General features: G+C 41.8%; 1 protein-coding gene across 6 annotated transcripts in view; it reads left to right on the top strand.

Moving 5' to 3' along the window:
• PBRM1 (polybromo 1) overlaps positions 1 to 13,591 on the top strand; it is a 117,312-nt gene extending 103,721 nt beyond the window's left edge. For 3 of the 6 annotated variants that reach the window (XM_039243634.1, XM_039243632.1, XM_039243633.1), the window contains 5 exons: positions 2,641 to 2,805; positions 6,175 to 6,330; positions 9,358 to 9,428; positions 9,539 to 9,755; positions 11,197 to 13,591. In XM_039243634.1, coding sequence (XP_039099565.1) covers positions 2,641 to 2,805; positions 6,175 to 6,330; positions 9,358 to 9,428; positions 9,539 to 9,755; positions 11,197 to 11,369 — 782 coding nt within the window. In that variant the 3' untranslated portion in view covers positions 11,370 to 13,591. The remainder of the gene's footprint in view (positions 1 to 2,640; positions 2,806 to 6,174; positions 6,331 to 9,357; positions 9,429 to 9,538; positions 9,756 to 11,196) is intronic. The other 3 variants (XM_039243636.1, XM_039243635.1, XM_039243637.1) reach the window with 3 other exon arrangements.
• The last annotated feature ends 3,500 nt before the right edge of the window (positions 13,592 to 17,091 follow it).

Genomic DNA, 17,091 nt, shown 5'->3' with positions numbered 1-17,091 from the left:
CTTGGAGCTATATTTTTTCCATTTGGAATTGTACATATGGTTCATTTTGCCAGTTTAGAACTGTCTCTCTATGGTTCACCACTGTGATCAACCATGACTCTTCTTGGCTGGGTCTAAATCCGCTATTTTCCAGCAAGCATAAAAAAATTAATTGTTAAGGCTGCCTCCTTTATTAAAATTTATGGTATTTCCCAAGAAAAATTTTCTAAAAAAAGATTTTACTCTTTTCATTTATAGCAATTGATTGATAATGGTAAAGTTATCTGACAGCCTTCCCCAAAGATCTTCTGCAGAATTCTAATCCTACCGGATGCTCAGACAGAAAAACCTTTGCAGCAAAACCAGTTTGAGAAGCATTCCAAACACTTTCGCTCTTGGAAACTTACAGTGCATATTCCCTTAGTAAAGTCTTTAAGATCTACCATAAACACCTGTGTTTTTTCACCTGGCATTTTCTGAATCTTGACCAAGTATTCATATTAGTACCTTTAAATATCATAAATAACAAAGATTTTGCAGTACACTCTTTAAGAAAAACCCTAGTCACTTCCATAAAAACCTCGAAGTTTTCTTTGGTATTTCTGACCTTACTGAAAGGTAAGACCAAATATTATCACTCCATTGGAGGAATATTGGAAAAGAAGGTCAAGTGGATATAAAGCCCGGTGTAGGGCAGATGAAGCCAGTAGTGTGTGGCTGGTTATTTAGAGTGTGAACAAGAGAGACAAATGTGCTGGATGTAAAAGTACAAATGCTGGAGCAGGGCTGGAGAGAGGGGGAAAAGGATGGCTTCCAGGAAAGTCTCCTAAATTCAAAGGGGAGTCTGAAATTCAGGGAAGACCAAGTGACGATGAGTTGGGTATGACTCAGCAGTGTCTGCCTGAGACATAAAATCTGAACTTGTCGTGTTTGAACCAAAACCCAATGTGGGTTTGAACTCAAAACCCAAAGTTTGGAGTTGGGCTGGCTTCATTTAACAGTCCTCTTTTCCAACACAGCCCATTGGGCTTTTCCCAGAAGGAGCCAACAGGTAGCCAGTTCAATATTCAATCCACAGGCCTGAATTTTCCTTTTTTCAACTTCCTTTTTTTTTGCTCTCCCATTTTACTGTGTCATTTGTGTAATGAAAATACTAGAATTTAATGGGGTCTAGGTCATTCATTGTTTTGTTTTGTTTTTTACTGCTAGCACAAGGAAATGGGTTGTTCCAAAGGCCTTTGTCCCTCACGTTCGTTGTACAGAGGATCTGTAAACTGGGACAGTGTTAGTGAGTGATGACAGGCCCATACAGGCAACTCTCACAGTGAGGAAGCTTTGACTTGCTTGACTTTCACATTCTTATACTCACGGAGGACTGGAGCTGTTGCTTCTTGATTCTCTTTAAAGCCATGTGATCTCGAGCTATTTTCCACTCCTTAGATCAGCCAACAAGTAGCCTTTTGAATTCCATGTTGGAGGGTTAATGTGTGGCAGTGGAATGTGCTATCATGAGTCAGGGCCACATGTTGCTGGTTCTCTCTGTATCCTTGGACAAGTCACTACCTATCTCCCAGCCTCAGCTTGCCCATGTGAGGAGTGGGGAAGATTTCCCGTTTATGAATGGTAAAGCAAAATAAGCCCTGTATTGTGGGAGCTTTGGGAATACACATTTGTCGACTTTTCTAGTAAGGATCCATCCTGCTAGCTCCAAAAAAGGCTGGGAATGTGATTGTTGGGACTACTGGCTATGGAGGGGTAGGACAGAGCAGCTCAAAGGAGTAAGGGGTACATCACGCGGTGCTCCACAGCCCAGAACTGGCACAAGCAAAGGTTCCTCTTGCATTTTGGATGAAAGAAGAGTGAATACTTGGAACTTTTGCTGATTTTAGGGTGATACTATGGTCAATATTGAACTGCTCAGCTTTAGGAAACCGGGTTCTGTCAGTACATTGTCCATTGCTTCATATGTGTATATATATTCCCTGCTTCTGATGACTGTAGCCTGGAGTATCATGCATTTTTTCCCCCTCAGGGTTTATTAAACGTGACCTCTTTGCTTCATTAGGGTATAGAAAATAGCACTTATTTTCCCTAAAACCTTGTGGAGGAGGCAGTAAGCTACTTTTCCCTTACAGAGTTAATTTTCTTCAGCTGCTAAATCCCATGACACTAATGACGAGAGTCCTCAAATCTTAGTGAAATTGGGTGCAAGGAATGAGGAAAATAGTGTAAGTAACAATTGTGCCAAAAATTATAATGGGCCATGGAATTGCTTCATGTTGAAATTATAAATAATTTATAATGCTATTAATACTAGAATAATGGTAGCGCTTCTCATCTTCAGGGTGCCTTGTGAGATTAACCACGTTGGTTACGCTGGTGACGTGTTTAAATAAAACCTGTGCTTTCTGAATGTGTGTTGCAGTCTTAACATTCTTGAAATCTTTGCAGACCAGTTCTCAAGATGGGATAGGAAAGCTGGACGCTAGGTTACCAAGTGAAATCGGCCCGACTCCTCCTGTGTTGAGACTAGTCATCTACTGTTCCTTCCGTTGAGACAGAACTGTTGCCTGTGTTTTTACTAGTCCTGTTGAATGCAATGGATGGTATTTTGAATTCCTGGGTTAAAAACAGAATTGAAAATCTGAAATGCCTTTACAGAGCGGGCAGCTAAAGTTGCTGAGCAGCAGGAGAGAGAGCGAGCAGCACAGCAACAGCAGCCGAGTGCTTCTCCCCGAGCAGGCACCCCTGTGGGGGCTCTCATGGGGGTGGTGCCACCACCAACACCAATGGGGATGCTCAATCAGCAGTTGACACCTGTTGCAGGTAAAAACAGGAGCTAAGACCATTTTTTTCCACTTTAAGAAATTCCTTCATTTTTTTTTTTCTCCAATGAGGAGTAGGCCACAATCTCTAGGCTTTTCTCATGGCAGAATCAAAGTTTCCAGTCGTCCATGTTGTCCTTCTGTCGCCTTTCCCATATGGGCAATGCCTCCCCTCCGCCCCAGAAATGGGCCCTGGGCCCAGCCCTGGGAATTAGTAGGGAGCAGCTCTAGCCTGGCTGTGGGCATAGTCTGGCGATACTCTCCACCCCAGACTGCTCTGGATATAGAGCCCTATGGCAGAAAACCTAAACAGAATTCTGTTCTGGAGGGGCTCCCAAGAGAAAACACGAAACTAGCATTTAGGTGATGCCGATTTTCCTGTCTCATTCCAGGGTTCAGTTTGCCTTGTTCTGCTGCAGCCATCCTTAAAAGACTGACCATTTAAAAGGATTTTTGACAGTGAATTCTAAATCCTTTCTTGGTCACTAATGTGCATGACTGCTAAGTGGAGTACAAAGTCCTTATTCAATTCATTGTGCCCACTCTGTAATGCTTTTCTATTTAATTACATTAAACTGCATTTTCTGTTAGTATCCCAGTCACATATTTTTAAAAAAAGAAAAGAAAATGATGAATGTGGTTTGCTTGTGTGTGTTGTCTCTGGTTCTGGTAGCCATAGCAAATTTGGCTATTCTTGAATTGAATATCCTTGTCTGATGTGTCTCCAACGAGCAGCCCGCAGACCACTTCTCGGGTCCCTCCTTCGTGATCTCCCTAAGCCTGGTGAGGTCCATACAAACACCTGAGTGTCTTCTGAAGCAAGCGGTCTGACTTCTTTTCGCAGGGAGTCCAAGACAGTGTTGTTCAAGGCAGGCTCATTGGGACGCTGTTTTTGTTTTTGCTTTTTTGTATTTGCTTTTTAAGGTAGAGTAGCATAGGATAACTTTTTCATTGTCGCTCTTACCTTTTGTGATGGCAAGTTCTCATATGCACTGTCGCTCAACTCAGCAGTTGCACTCGCCAGAGCACATCTGAATCATGGCTTTTCAGTACTTTCAGTGTAACTGATGTTGATCTAACAAATCTCATAATCGCCTACTCTATTCCATGGCCCATTTTGGTTAACAGGGTTCCAGAGGGTTTTAGAAATCAGGCCTTGAACATGGGGACTTTGAAAGTTAGAATTCCCTCGTGGACATCCTGTTTTGTCGCGTTTGATATGTGATACTGTAGCACTGTGCCCTTGACTAAAAAGCCCAGGGACACATTAACAAAATGAATTCAAATAGCTAAAAACATTAAAAAACAGCAGCTGCAGCATTTTAGCTCCCTGTTGGGGAATACCATCATAGTGCTCTGAGGGGTGAGGATGGGGGGAACCCCTTCTAGAAAGACCCTGCTCCATTATTAAGCATATGCTGCCCAGATTCCGGGCCATGGGAATGAAGGGCAAGGAAGCATCCTGTACAGTCACCAGTCTTGTTCCACAGTGGGAACTTTGCAGCTGACAGGGCAATTTTTCTTGGGTTTACAGATTGCTTAGGGCCTAAGTCTTAGCCTTGTTGCTGTCTGAGACCAGCTTTGCTTACAAGCATTAAAGCTCATTTGAACACATGTGACTGGGATAATAAGTGCCAAAGTACAGTTTAATGAAGACAAGTGTCATGTCTTTCAGTTCTTAATAATTTCTTCAACCACAGCCCGTGAAGGCTGCGTTCAGATGGGCTTTTGTAATTGAAAGCAAAGCCTCCTAACGTCCTTAAACTCCCACCTACTATCCGTCAGAGCTGGAGCTGGTGGTGTGGTTAAAAGGCAGTTTGGCAGTTTTGTTTAAGATGACGGTATCTGTTCAAAAGTAGTTTTTACTCTCTGAACTCTCATTTTAAAAACAATGAAACTCATAATCCTATTTCATGTATAGAGGTACTGTTTAAAATTCGCTTTATTGGTTTGTGTGATTTTAAGCTTTTCAGTCAGCTTAGATATGACTAATGAAGCAGGCTGAACCAATCTCAGAATTTGCAGTAATTTTATAGCTTCAAAAGACTAAACTTTTATAAATAAATACCTCTCAAATAATCCTTAAGGGAAAGTCAAAGAGTAAAGTCCTTAGAATCTGGAGTTTTCCACTGTTTCCCAGGGTCCTCCTACAAAGAGTATTTTATAAAAATGAGGTTTGGCACCAGTCCCTTAAGCTTCCCTTTGTGCAGGAAGCTGCGACCAAAGGTGATTCATTCTGGGGGGAGCCTTATGTTTTGTTTATTGTGATCATTTCAAATCCCAGAAGAGTCAAGTTTTTTTTCTTGCTCAAAAAAGATGTTGTGTGGCTTTAAAGGTCTTTTGATAGGTGAGTTTTTGACAGCTTGAAATTGATTGTCTTTCTTTTCACTCCTTCTGCCAAAAATACTTGTTTCCTGAAACTCTTCCCTAGCCAGCAGAAAATATTTTGTGTTGCAGAGATACACTTTGAAAATAAAGGAATAAAGGCCTCTGTTCACAGAAAGTCTACCTCATGTAAAATGTTCCCTGTTAACTGAAGGTTTACATGAGGGCATTTGTGAACTTTGGAGACAGTAATGACATTTGGCATTTCTTACGTCAGCAGAGCCTGATTCTCCAGCCATTCCTTCTGAGGTCTGCGTGCCCTACCAAGTGACCTGGGCTTAGTTTGGCTTGGGAGGGTTTAGGTTTTATCTTTGTTTTACATGTTTTGAGATCTAAAGATGAAACATCCATTGTGATGGCTCTTCTCTGTTCCCCAGCTCAAGCCTGAACATGATCCATTTTCACCAAGTAGTGATGGGGCTAGAAGGGAGGAGGAAGCCTTGAAAAGTTCCTCCCCACTCCCCACTCCCCTCCCCCACCCGCCCCAAGCTGGAGAACCATGCTTTGTGATCAGGGCTGTGCGCCTCATTTCCCTCCATTCCAGTGTCCCCTCATGTGTACCCATGACAGGCATAAGAATGTGGGCAGAGCGGGGTGATGGGATTTAGACTGTTCAGTTAGAACCACAGTCACAGAACTGGTCACTCTGTTTGAACAGCTTGCAATAATCATGACCTTGGGAAGGCTGTTGCTGGAACTCCTCTTTATTATTATTTAATTAAAAACATGCAGCATATTTATCCCAGGGAAGATAACCACAAGTAATCATATACTAAGTACTAATTCATCCACAAATGTTGGATTTCATATTTGTAACTTTTTATTTTGTTCATTATTGCAACAAAATAATTGCACTAATTGCCGTTATATCATGCAGTACTAAGGGCGCTTTATTCATTGGTAGTGCATGGGGTGGGGGGTTGTTATTACTTAGCTCACGTTGCATGTTAATGATGCATGTCTGAAATTTGTTGTGTCCTTCAAGGCATGATGGGTGGCTATCCGCCAGGCCTTCCACCTTTGCAGGGCCCAGTTGATGGCCTTGTTAGCATGGGCAGCATGCAGCCACTTCACCCTGGGGGGCCTCCACCCCACCATCTTCCGCCAGGTGTGCCCGGCCTCTCGGGCATCCCACCACCGGGTAAGAACTTCATCCTCCTTCACTCATTAATCTCATCTTCATATTCTCTTTTTTCCTCCCTCAGCCAGTTGTTCCAGGAGGTACCTGCTGCCCACTGTGGCCAGGCCTTTCCTCACTGAGAATCCCAGGGATGTCAGCAGCAGGGCCTGTCCCATGTATTTGAGCAGGTGGCTCAGCACCTGTGCCCTTGGGCACCTGGCTGCCTAGCAGCAGAGGACACATGGCAGAGACCAGACTCAGCAGACCAAGGGGCAGAAGGCATACGCTCACGCCACTCAAACAATATGACATGTGCTCAGAAAGTCAAATACAGCCAGGGAAGGTCATGCCCTCTTTATCAGTGAATGGTAAATGAATGATCAGTGAATGATATCCCAAATTGCTAGTTCTGAGTCAATAGAAAAGCACTGTGGGTCCTGAGGGCACTTCTTCCTCTGGTTCAGTTCTTACCTCACAGGGTCTTCTGTATGGAACCCCTGCTTCATCTCTTGCTTCTCAAATAGCCCTTCTGAAGGGATTGCAGAGTCACTGATCACGGTAAATAAATCTGTCAGCCAATTATTCTAGGAACAAAAAGGAGGGAGAGAACAAATTTGCAGTGAACACATGTTCTGTATATGAGCCCCCTAAGAAGTATGACAGTAAGACCTTGAAGTGCAGCACAGCCCTACTCTACTCAGTGTGGCCACTGGTTTATCTGTCAGCAGAAGCTCCGAATTTATTTCATGTAGAAGCATATAAATGGAGTTCAGAAAATAGCTACAGATTTACTTTATAAATAATAAGTTGAAATATTACTTTATTGTGAAAGGAAAATCACAGATTCCCATATTGATTGCCATCAAATGCAAAAGAACTGATCTTTAGCTGTTATCTAGATGGAGGGAATGTGAACTCAAGATAACTTAGAATAGCATTTGGTCCATTATCCAAAATATCAGCTAAAGGCCTGGCCCAGATGACAAAATGTAGACATGTTAAACTTGTTAGTGTTGGGTTATACAGAGTTCCAAAAGTGCTTCAGAGGTACACCCAGCAGTGGGCAGGGTGAGTGAACCTGATGGCTTGGCCTAGAGCCTCCAGCCACACTCTTGTGAGTATTGCCTAGAGAATGGTCATAACTCCACACAAGTGTTTGGTCCTGATGTACCCGAAGAGGAAAGGTTTATGGCAGTGGGTACTTCGTTATAGAAGTGGTGGCCTGTGTGGGAGTTACTCTTGCAGCAAAAGTCAGTCATAAGATAGGTATGCCCCTGTGGCAAGAGGGATTGGCCTTAATTCTGTGCCCTCTCATATTGGCACAGGGTATCTGACTGACTCAGACCAGGTTGGAGTTGACTTCTGGGTTCCTGTGGTACTCAGTGGGAGCCACATCTGAGACCAGTACCCTCTAACTAGCAGATACCTTTTGTTGGTGGGTATTGAGCACAGCTGTGTCCCTCCCCTGCACCCCGCCCCCCGCCCAGCTTTTCAGGCTTTTAAGTTGCATTGAAGGAGGCACACACTTGATTTTAGTCAGGGAGACAGGGAAGAACTCTTAGTGCCTACACACATGCACGCACACACCTGCTTAGGCTTGGAGGAGAGGAGGACTCCGGGAGCTTCTCTGGTGGCTCAGCCCATGCTCTCACTGGCTGTCCCCTTGCATGGCATTTTAAAACGGAGGCAGAGGGGATTGCTGAGTTGTCTGTGCTCCCCTGCAGAAATGGAGAAAGACAGCTCAGGGGAACCCCCCATGTTGTGGGATCTGAGGAGGGTGAGTGTCCCAGTGATGGGGGGTCCACAGGGGTTAGTATTAAGTTGCTGGAGCAGCGCTTACCCACCACAGCCTCTTAACCCAGTCACAAATAATCTTTACAATTCTTCTCTGGCGATCCGGAATATAAAAATCCCTGCTTTGTAAACAAAGTTTATTTGTACTTGCTACGTTCTCCATAACAAATGTCTAATACTTCCGGAAGTGACGGTTCAATTCGGAACCTTAGAATAGTGTACTGATGCTGCCTGGCCAAAATAGCAACATTTTGAATCCAGGAAATCTAGTATGTGATGAAATGAGCTCCTTTTGATCCTTCTTTGCAGCCAGCAAGATTTGTTTAGAAGTTTAAACAGGGTTTTGGCTGTAGTTTGTTAGTTTTTAATGAACTGGGACCCTTCCTTATTTCAGTGTTTTATGAGAATAATAAATGGATGGTCCTGAGATGAAAACAGCCCCAGACACTAAATTTAGGACATCTTACCTATCAGCTAGTACCTGTGGGACAGAAATTGCTTCTGAGGAATCTTCAAGGGAAGCTTATAAAATTATACCAGACACAGAGTACAAATATAGTAGGACTATGAAATCTTTTCTTTCCCTTTGTCATGTTTGCATTTGAAGTGATAGCAACGAGGCTGATCTGCTTCCAGATGATCCTTTTCCAAGTACTGCTCTACCAGATGGAAGTGTCCTGTCTGCCGGTATTAGTGACTCCAGTTAGAACCAGAGATGCTGGTGGCCTGTGAGTGGACCGCAAGGATGTGCCTCCAGCCTCCACAGAGCTCATTTAACTGTGCGCTTGCACAGCCTCTCCCCTGTGTCCCTGCTGTCCGAGCACACCGCCTGCTGCTGAGTCCGACTGCGGCACCATCACTGCCCAAGTGAAACATGGGCTCCAGTTGCAGGAAAATGTGTTGTCAAAAGAAACATATCTTGAAAATAGAGGTGTTTTCTGACGATAGTTTACCTAGGGAAATACTGGAATTTTATGCAGGGTTCAGATCATTTCTAAGCCATGAAAAATTCATGTACATCTGACAAGCTGTACTACCTTTGTACTTAAAATACCTAGAAAACAAAAGAATGTGAACTTTGTATTTGAATGCTGCATCCTGTTCTGGGTGCTTAGGGTTCTTATCCACAAAGATTCAAGGGTAGAGATCTATAGGTTTGCATTATAAATGGCATCATTTCGTATCAGACAGTAATTTTTCAGCAACCGTCTCAACTCAGAACCTCTAACTGTGCCATTGCATTCTGAATTATAGGTGTGATGAACCAAGGAGTGGCCCCTATGGTAGGGACTCCAGCCCCAGGCGGAAGTCCGTACGGACAGCAGGTGAGCCTCCCAGTGGGATTCTCTAGGACTTGACAGAATTCAAGTTATCCTCTTTCTCAGAGCATGTGCCAAGTGTTTTTCCTCTCACCGTGTGCTCTGTGCTCTTTCAGGTGGGAGTTTTGGGGCCTCCAGGGCAGCAGGCACCACCTCCGTATCCTGGCCCACATCCGGCCGGCCCCCCTGTCATTCAGCAGCCGACAACGCCCATGTTTGTGGCTCCCCCACCCAAGACACAACGGCTTCTCCACTCAGAGGCCTACCTGAAGTACATTGAAGGACTCAGTGCTGAGTCGAACAGCATTAGCAAGTGGGACCAAACCCTGGCAGGTAAAGAGAGTCCTTCTCAACAAGCCTTTGTGAAAGCCGTGCATCATCCAAGTCCTCGCACTGTGGTCGGCATATTATGTCGTAGGGTGGAGATCCACTTTTCATATATAACTACAATAATTTTTATATTTAACAAAAGGGTTTGGAACTTTTTTGTATAGGGATATCACTCACTGAAAATGGTGGGGCTTTTTGCAATTTCTAGACTTCGTGTTGTCATAAGCATCACGGCTATCCTTTTAAGTATATTCCGAATTTTTTCAGCGAGTTTTCAGGCATTTAAGCATTAGCACAGATGCACTTGGATAAATTAAAAATTACCTCAGTTCAGTTTTAAAAAAGAAAAAAATATTGGAGAAATGTTTCAGATAACCTGTTGAGTCTTTATTTAGCTCAGAGGACTTAATGTGTTTTCAGTACATACTAAAATAACTTGCCTGGCTTCTGGAAAGAAATGTGGAAGTTCCGGGGCGCCTGCGTGGCTTAGTCAGTTAAGCATCCGACTTTCACTTAGGTCTTGATCTCGCGGTTCGTGGGTTCGAGCCCCGCGTCAGGCTCTGTGCTGACTGCCAGCTCAGACTGGAGCCTATTTCAGAGTCTGTATCTCCCTCTCTCTCTGACCCTCCCCTGCTCACGCTGTCTCTCTCTCTCCTAGAAATAAAAAAATTAAATTAAATTAAATTAAAAAAAGAAAAGAAATGTGGAAGTTCCTACTCATTCTTCATTTCGAAACCAAATTTGATAATTTGATTTATTTCAGATTTTCTTTCAGAGTAGTATGTTTTTCCCTTTCCTCACATTTACCTTTTTAGGAATTTTTGTTAACACTAAAGAAATCATTGATTATCAGGACTGCCTACAACAAAATAGTAGTGATCAGACGGTTTAAGTGTTTGTGCAACTCTTGTGTTCCCTTTCATAGAGAATTATGTTATATTGTGCAGCTCTTTTGTGAAGTCATTATTATAAATTAAATAATTTCTAAAATACAAAGCATAAAACAGCAAGACATCCTTAGCTAAGTAGCTTCATACCTAAGCACGTAGTTTTCTAAAAACCAAGATGCCTAATAAAATAATAGGTATTTGCTTGAAAATACTCTGCAAGGTTAAAATTCACAATATTTAATAAATAAGTGTTAAGGACGCCTGGGTGGCTCAGCTGTTTAAGCATCCAACTCTCGGCTTCAATCCAGGTCACAGTCTCACAGTTTGTGGGTTTTGGGCTCTGCTCTGTCAGCGCAGAGCCGGCTTGGGATTCTTTCTCTCTGCCCCTCCCCCGCTGGAGCATGCATGCGCTCTTAAGATAAATAAACTTTAACAAATCTTTAAAAAGTAATAAATGTTATATGCTTTAGTAAATCTTTCAGACCTTAGGACTGAGGGGGAAATTGTTACCTTAAAATTCCTACTTACATTTCTGTGTGCATTTTAATTTTCAGCTCGAAGACGCGATGTCCATTTGTCAAAAGAACAGGAGAGCCGCCTACCCTCTCACTGGCTGAAAAGTAAAGGGGCCCATACCACCATGGCAGATGCCCTCTGGCGCCTTCGGGATTTGATGCTCCGAGATACCCTCAACATTCGCCAAGCATACAATCTAGAAAATCTTTAATCACATCAATTACGTTTCTTTTATAGAAGCATAAAGAGTTTTGTGGAACAGTAGCCATTTTAGTTACTGGGGGTGGGAGGGAGGAACAAAGGATGATAATTTTTATTGCATTTTACTGTACATCACAAGGCCATTTTTATATAAGGACACTTTTAATAAGCTATTTCAATTTGTTTTTGTTATATTAAGTTGATTTTATCAAATACACAGAGAATTTTTTTGCATATGTTTCCTTCGTTTAAAACCAGTTTCATAATTGGTTGTATATGTAGACTTGGAGTTTTATCTTTTTACTTGTTGCCATGGAACTGAAACCATCAAAGGTTTTTGTCTTGGCTTGGGGTTTTTGTTTTTGGTTTTTGTTTTTGTTTTTTATAAAAGAACAAACAAAATGAAAAAAATACACACACACACACACACGCACGAGTTTACAGATTAGTTTAAGTTGACAATGAAATGTGAAGTTGGTCCTAGTTTACATCTTACAGAGGGGAGTGCACCAGTGTCTGCTTCATGTGCCTGAGTGTCTCAAGTCACTTTAGCAGAAGTGAAGGGTTGTTATTTGGGTTCTAGGTGTCTGGCAGACATGGCACATTTGCTCTATGAACTCAAAGGCTTGCTCCAGAAATCTGAAGTCAGTGCTGTGCATCTTTCCACAGCTAGTGGATCGCCCAGACACCTGCAAGGCAGAGCACCGCTTCCTATGCTGTCAGTCATGTATGGTGTCAGTTATTTTTGCAGAACATGTGCACATCCCTGAATTGTATTTAGTCTTGGCAGGTAAGTTTAAGGGTACTTTTGATCTATTTATATTGAATTCACAATTTAATCCTATATTTGTTAGATGATTTAAAATTTTAAATCTCTTACATTGAAAAACATTGAAGTTCACCTTGAAGAAAGCATTGAGGTGTGCAGAGAGGTGATTTATTCTTCAAACCTAATACCTAACCCAACATAGGGAAGGGAGTGTATAACCAGATATGAGCTGTGTCAGAAGCATAATTGTAAAAGGGTAGATTGTCTACATAGGCAAATATGTTTTCGTACCTTTATTTCCTCACCAGATGTGGCAGTTTTTTCCTTCTGACTTTCAACGTTGTAATTCTCAACCAGAAATTTAAGGCTTTCTAGAATGTTTTTTTAAATTTAGCTTGTGCTTTTGAATTTCAGGAGAAAATAATTATAATTTAAGAAAATACTCATAAGAAAAGACCATTACAGATCCCAAACACTTGGGTTTGACCCTGTCTCTCTTAGGTGACCCTAGAAGAAATATTTCCAGGCAGCGTATGATGCTCAGACAGGTAGAAAGCATCAAACCTGGAACAGTATTTCACTCCACAGTTTTGAACCCTGCTTTTTTTGTAACAAGATGGTCGCCATGTTGGTGAGCTTCCCTTGCTGTTTGTGAATGGAGAGAGTGACTCTCACAGGATACTAATTCTTCTTTTAATCTGGTGTGAATCGATACCTGGATATTTAATTGCCATTCTTACTAAATCATGGGGACAAAAAGTGTAGAATGGAAAAAATGTCTCTTGTATCTAGATACTTTAAATACAGGAGGCCCTTGTAACTTAATTGCCTATAGTCAACCACTGGATCTCAGTTTGCATCAAGTATTTTAAATAATTCTGAATTTTAAAAAATGTATTGCAGTAGTATGTCAGTACCTTATTGTTAAACTGAATCAGAGAAAGAAATCTTCAGTTCCTAGTTATTTGGGCCATTGAATCATCATGGACTGTATAATACAATCAGATTATTTTATTTCTAGACATTCTTGAATTACACCAAAGAACCTGAAATCTAATTTTGGTTAAGTTATTTATTTATTTCATGCACCCATTTTATTTCTCTTCTTAAGGTCTGGATGAGACTTCTTTGGGAAGCCTCTGCACACTCTTCACTGTGGGCTAGGTGGGGCAGTGGAAGCCAGGGCACTTCTCCTCCTGGCTCCTTCCCAGTGTCTAGAGGTACTTAGAAACCAGAGATTGAGCCAGGGGCTTCCCGAAGGCAGTGCAGAGCCGGGCCAGGGGGCCGGTAGGGAGGCCCTAATTAAGCTTAAAAAAGTCTATGTATTTATTTTAGAATCATGTCTTTCTGTATATTAACTTGGGGAATATCAGTTAATATTAGGATATAAGATTTGAGGTCAACCATCTTCCATAAAAGATAAGCCCAAAAAAAAAAAAGAAAAAAAAAAAGTCCTGTCTTAAGAAAGTACAAGTGAACTTTATACATCTTCCCCCCTCCCCCGCCCGCCAATGAATTTTAGGAACTAGTGATATGGTTTAGAAAGTATAATGGCCTAAATGTTTTCAAAATATAAGTTCATGTGGAAAAGAATTTTGTTTATATGGGGGAAAAACCTATCGGTTTAAAATAGGAAGTCAGCCAACTGATTTAAAAGGCCCTGAATTGCTTTGTTTTGAACCCCACTTTCTTCCTATGAGGAAGAACTGAAAGGGGACACTTCCTTGTGTGAAATCTCAAACTGGTGTTGTTGACTTTTGAGCTTGAACATTTTCAGACCTAATTAAAACTTGGTTTATTCTAATTTCTGTATCAAAGGAGGTTTAAGTGGGAACTAGTCTTATAACATGTATGTATCATATGTTTGTTCATTTAAAGCTTTTTAATCCAAATAAAAATGGAGTTTGCAAAGTGATTTGGATTAACCAGGTTTGGTTGTTCTGTTAAAGCTTGTGTCAGATGTAAGTGTCAAGCAGATTTAATTCCTGCAAGTCTAGATTTTATGCTGACAGGGACACAGCTGCCAATTTAAGGGAACAGAGCCCCTCAGGTGGAGGCAAAAGTCAATGACCAGACCCTGGTTCAGGGCTCACGCTGCATTAACACAAGCTGAATGTAGTCACACCGCAGCTTGATGTGCCCCACGCCAAGCCTTTCAGGCAGGCAGTCAAGGAATTCTTGACATGTCCTCATCCTGGGTGGAAATACAGGTCGAAGTTAAAATTGTAGAGTTACTGATGGTGGAAGGTAAGGAAAGCATGTCTTGTATCATAAAGCAGTGTAGCAGTGTGAGCCATTTCAAGCAGCTGTCTGTGGCCAGAAGAGACCAGCGGCCCAGTTGTGTCTTTAAACGTGCTTATAAGCTCTTAAAGACATGACCACACTTTTAACAGACAGTGTTGGTAAAATCAACCAACTGTTTTCCTCTAATATCACTTTGCAAATCCCTGTGGCTCTGTTCTCCTAAGTGTTTAGGGCTATACTGCATCTATGCTCATGGGTATATTTTGAATGATCATTGATATATCGTTATATATATCATTCCTGCTGAACACCGGGAGCAAACAAATACCGTTACTGTGTTCCTTTTCAGTTCCATTTCAACGCTAGGTCAGCTGAATGAAGGTTCAGAACTGAGCAAACTAACAAACTATCTCTATCCCCACAATAGACGTATTTGCTTTTTGTGGGTTGCACATAAATGTGGCGAGAAGTTCCAAAGGTGAAGAACTGACACTGTACTGCTTTTTCTAGGAGGGGAATTACTTTGGAAAACACTATGGTCCAAGTGTGTATTTTTTAAAGAGAAGTAATTTGGTGTGAAAAATTCAGACTTAGAAAAAGAGAGGAAGAGAGATTAATGTGTTTAAGTTGTAACATCTTAGATTTAGGCAAGACTTCCAGAATAGAACCGTTTAGACAAAGATAGCTCCCCTTTATGATTTACTGTGTGCCTGACTTAGGTACTTCCCTATCCGTTCACATGAATAAGTGAAGCTCCAAATCCACATCCTTTACCCAGCACCACCGTGGAAGCAGATTTCAAGCAACAAATGCTAATTCAGTTTTTGTCATTCTAGAGGTATTACAGTTTTTAAAATGTGGGTTATTAAATTTTTTGCCTTGTACTTCACACTAGGGGGCAAAGCAGTTCTCTAATCAGCATATAAGAACATTGCTCTTCACATTATTTAAGTTCCCTTAGTAGTTCCGGTGTCTGATAAGTAGGGTAGAGTCATATTCTGTAATTGGAGGGTTAAAATTTTTTTTTTGAGGTGAAGCTTAAAAGCTTCCACATCGGTTAACAAAGATTGATTCTTACTTTCTAGCACCCAAACTTATGTACTCTGGAAGTATCTTCAATTTAATGCAATAATTGCTAGTCTCCTTGCCTCGAAGTGAGACATTCCTTATCATCTTCAAAGTTCTGTTGTCCTTCAGTAAATCGGCACTCTGATATATATTTTACAAAGAAGAACAAAGAAAACTCTAAGGAAGGTTAACATGAATTTTTAGGTGTGATTCTTTCTGGGGTGCAGGCAGGGGGGTGGGCCAGGGAAGGAGCCCACAGCAGCCACAGAAGTCAGCTGACAGTTTTATTGGCAGTTGTAAAAGGTGTGTGAGTTACCGATTCTCTGTTATCAATACTAAACTTCTAAAACTGGGGTAGGGTATGGAATTGGGCCATATAATTGAGAGAATCCTACTACAATTTAATTCCTCATGCTGCAGTCTAATCACCCAAATGCCTGTAAGGTTCGGTTCACCAGGAACTCTCCAGGCCTCAGTGCACAGAAGAACCTCCTCCTCTCCCTGGTGCTGTGGGTCATCACTGGTCTTTGCACTCAAGCCCTCTCTGAGCAGTGACCCTGAGGTGGTGTGGGTAGTGCTTTAAGGAGATTGGAGTAGTCAGTGGGTCTTTATACTGAATTGGTTCTAACATAAATGGGCTAACTTAAGTTAGAAAAAAAAACTAGAAAAACAGGAAGAGATGTTTGTGGCAGAGGTTCTTGAGAATGCCCTGTGGCCTTAAGCATCTGCTTCTATACATGCGCAGTCATTAGAAACTTTTGAAACTTAGTCTTCTTTAATATGCGGGTATGTTCTTGTTTGAATAGATGTTGAATGTAGTTACCATGCAGGGAATAAAAGGGTAAAAATGGGTAAAGCCTTTGTTTTTCTTTCCAGCTGACCCAAACTTACTGAGTCAGATGACTAAATCTTTCCCCAGTAGACGGAGCCTCTGATTCAGATAAAGTCTGTGGTTACTTTATGGTTGCTTTACAGTGTGAAGGTTCACTCTCTCAGGGAAGAGGCAGTGTCTTTATCTTTAGCAGCTGGATGAAAGCACATCTTCATCACAGAGGAGTGTAAAGCCTGTCCCCTCTGGAGTCCTTACAGAGGTCCAGCCCTTGTGTATTAGTGAGGACAGGCAAGGGGGAGGGGTTATTTCTGTTCACAAGAGCACCTGATGTGAGTGACATGTGAGGAATTCCCACCACCCTAGCAAATGTGGACAGATTGGTAGTTGGCAGAAATGTAATCTGCAGATTTATCTTGGTTTAAATAAACTTGCAGTAGAGATCTTACTTTTATATCCATGTTTAAACCTGAATTCTGCAAAAGAGTAAATAAGGTTATCTATCATTTGTTGCCTAAAACAAAAGACTTCACAAACAATTCACACAGAGATTGTACTAAAAAGCATCCTGATGGATGCTTGAATTGTTTAAGAAATATTTTCGTGGAGGGGCGCCGGGGTGGCTCAGTTGGTTAAGCTTCTGACTTTGGCTCTGGTCATGATCTCACAGTTGGTGGGTTTAAGCCCTGTGTCAGGCTCTGTGCTGACAGCTCAGAGCCTGGAGCCTGCTTAAGATTCTGTGTCTTCCTCTCTCTTCGCCCCTCCCTCTTTCTTGTGCGGTCTCTCTTTTCCTCTCTCTCTCTCAAATAAACATTTAAAAAA

Source organism: Hyaena hyaena, unplaced genomic scaffold, assembly GCF_003009895.1.
Source record: "Hyaena hyaena isolate Hyena2069 unplaced genomic scaffold, ASM300989v1 scaffold_231, whole genome shotgun sequence".
Classification (NCBI taxonomy): domain Eukaryota; kingdom Metazoa; phylum Chordata; class Mammalia; order Carnivora; family Hyaenidae; genus Hyaena; species Hyaena hyaena.
This window is presented reverse-complemented; position numbering and strand designations above follow the sequence as displayed.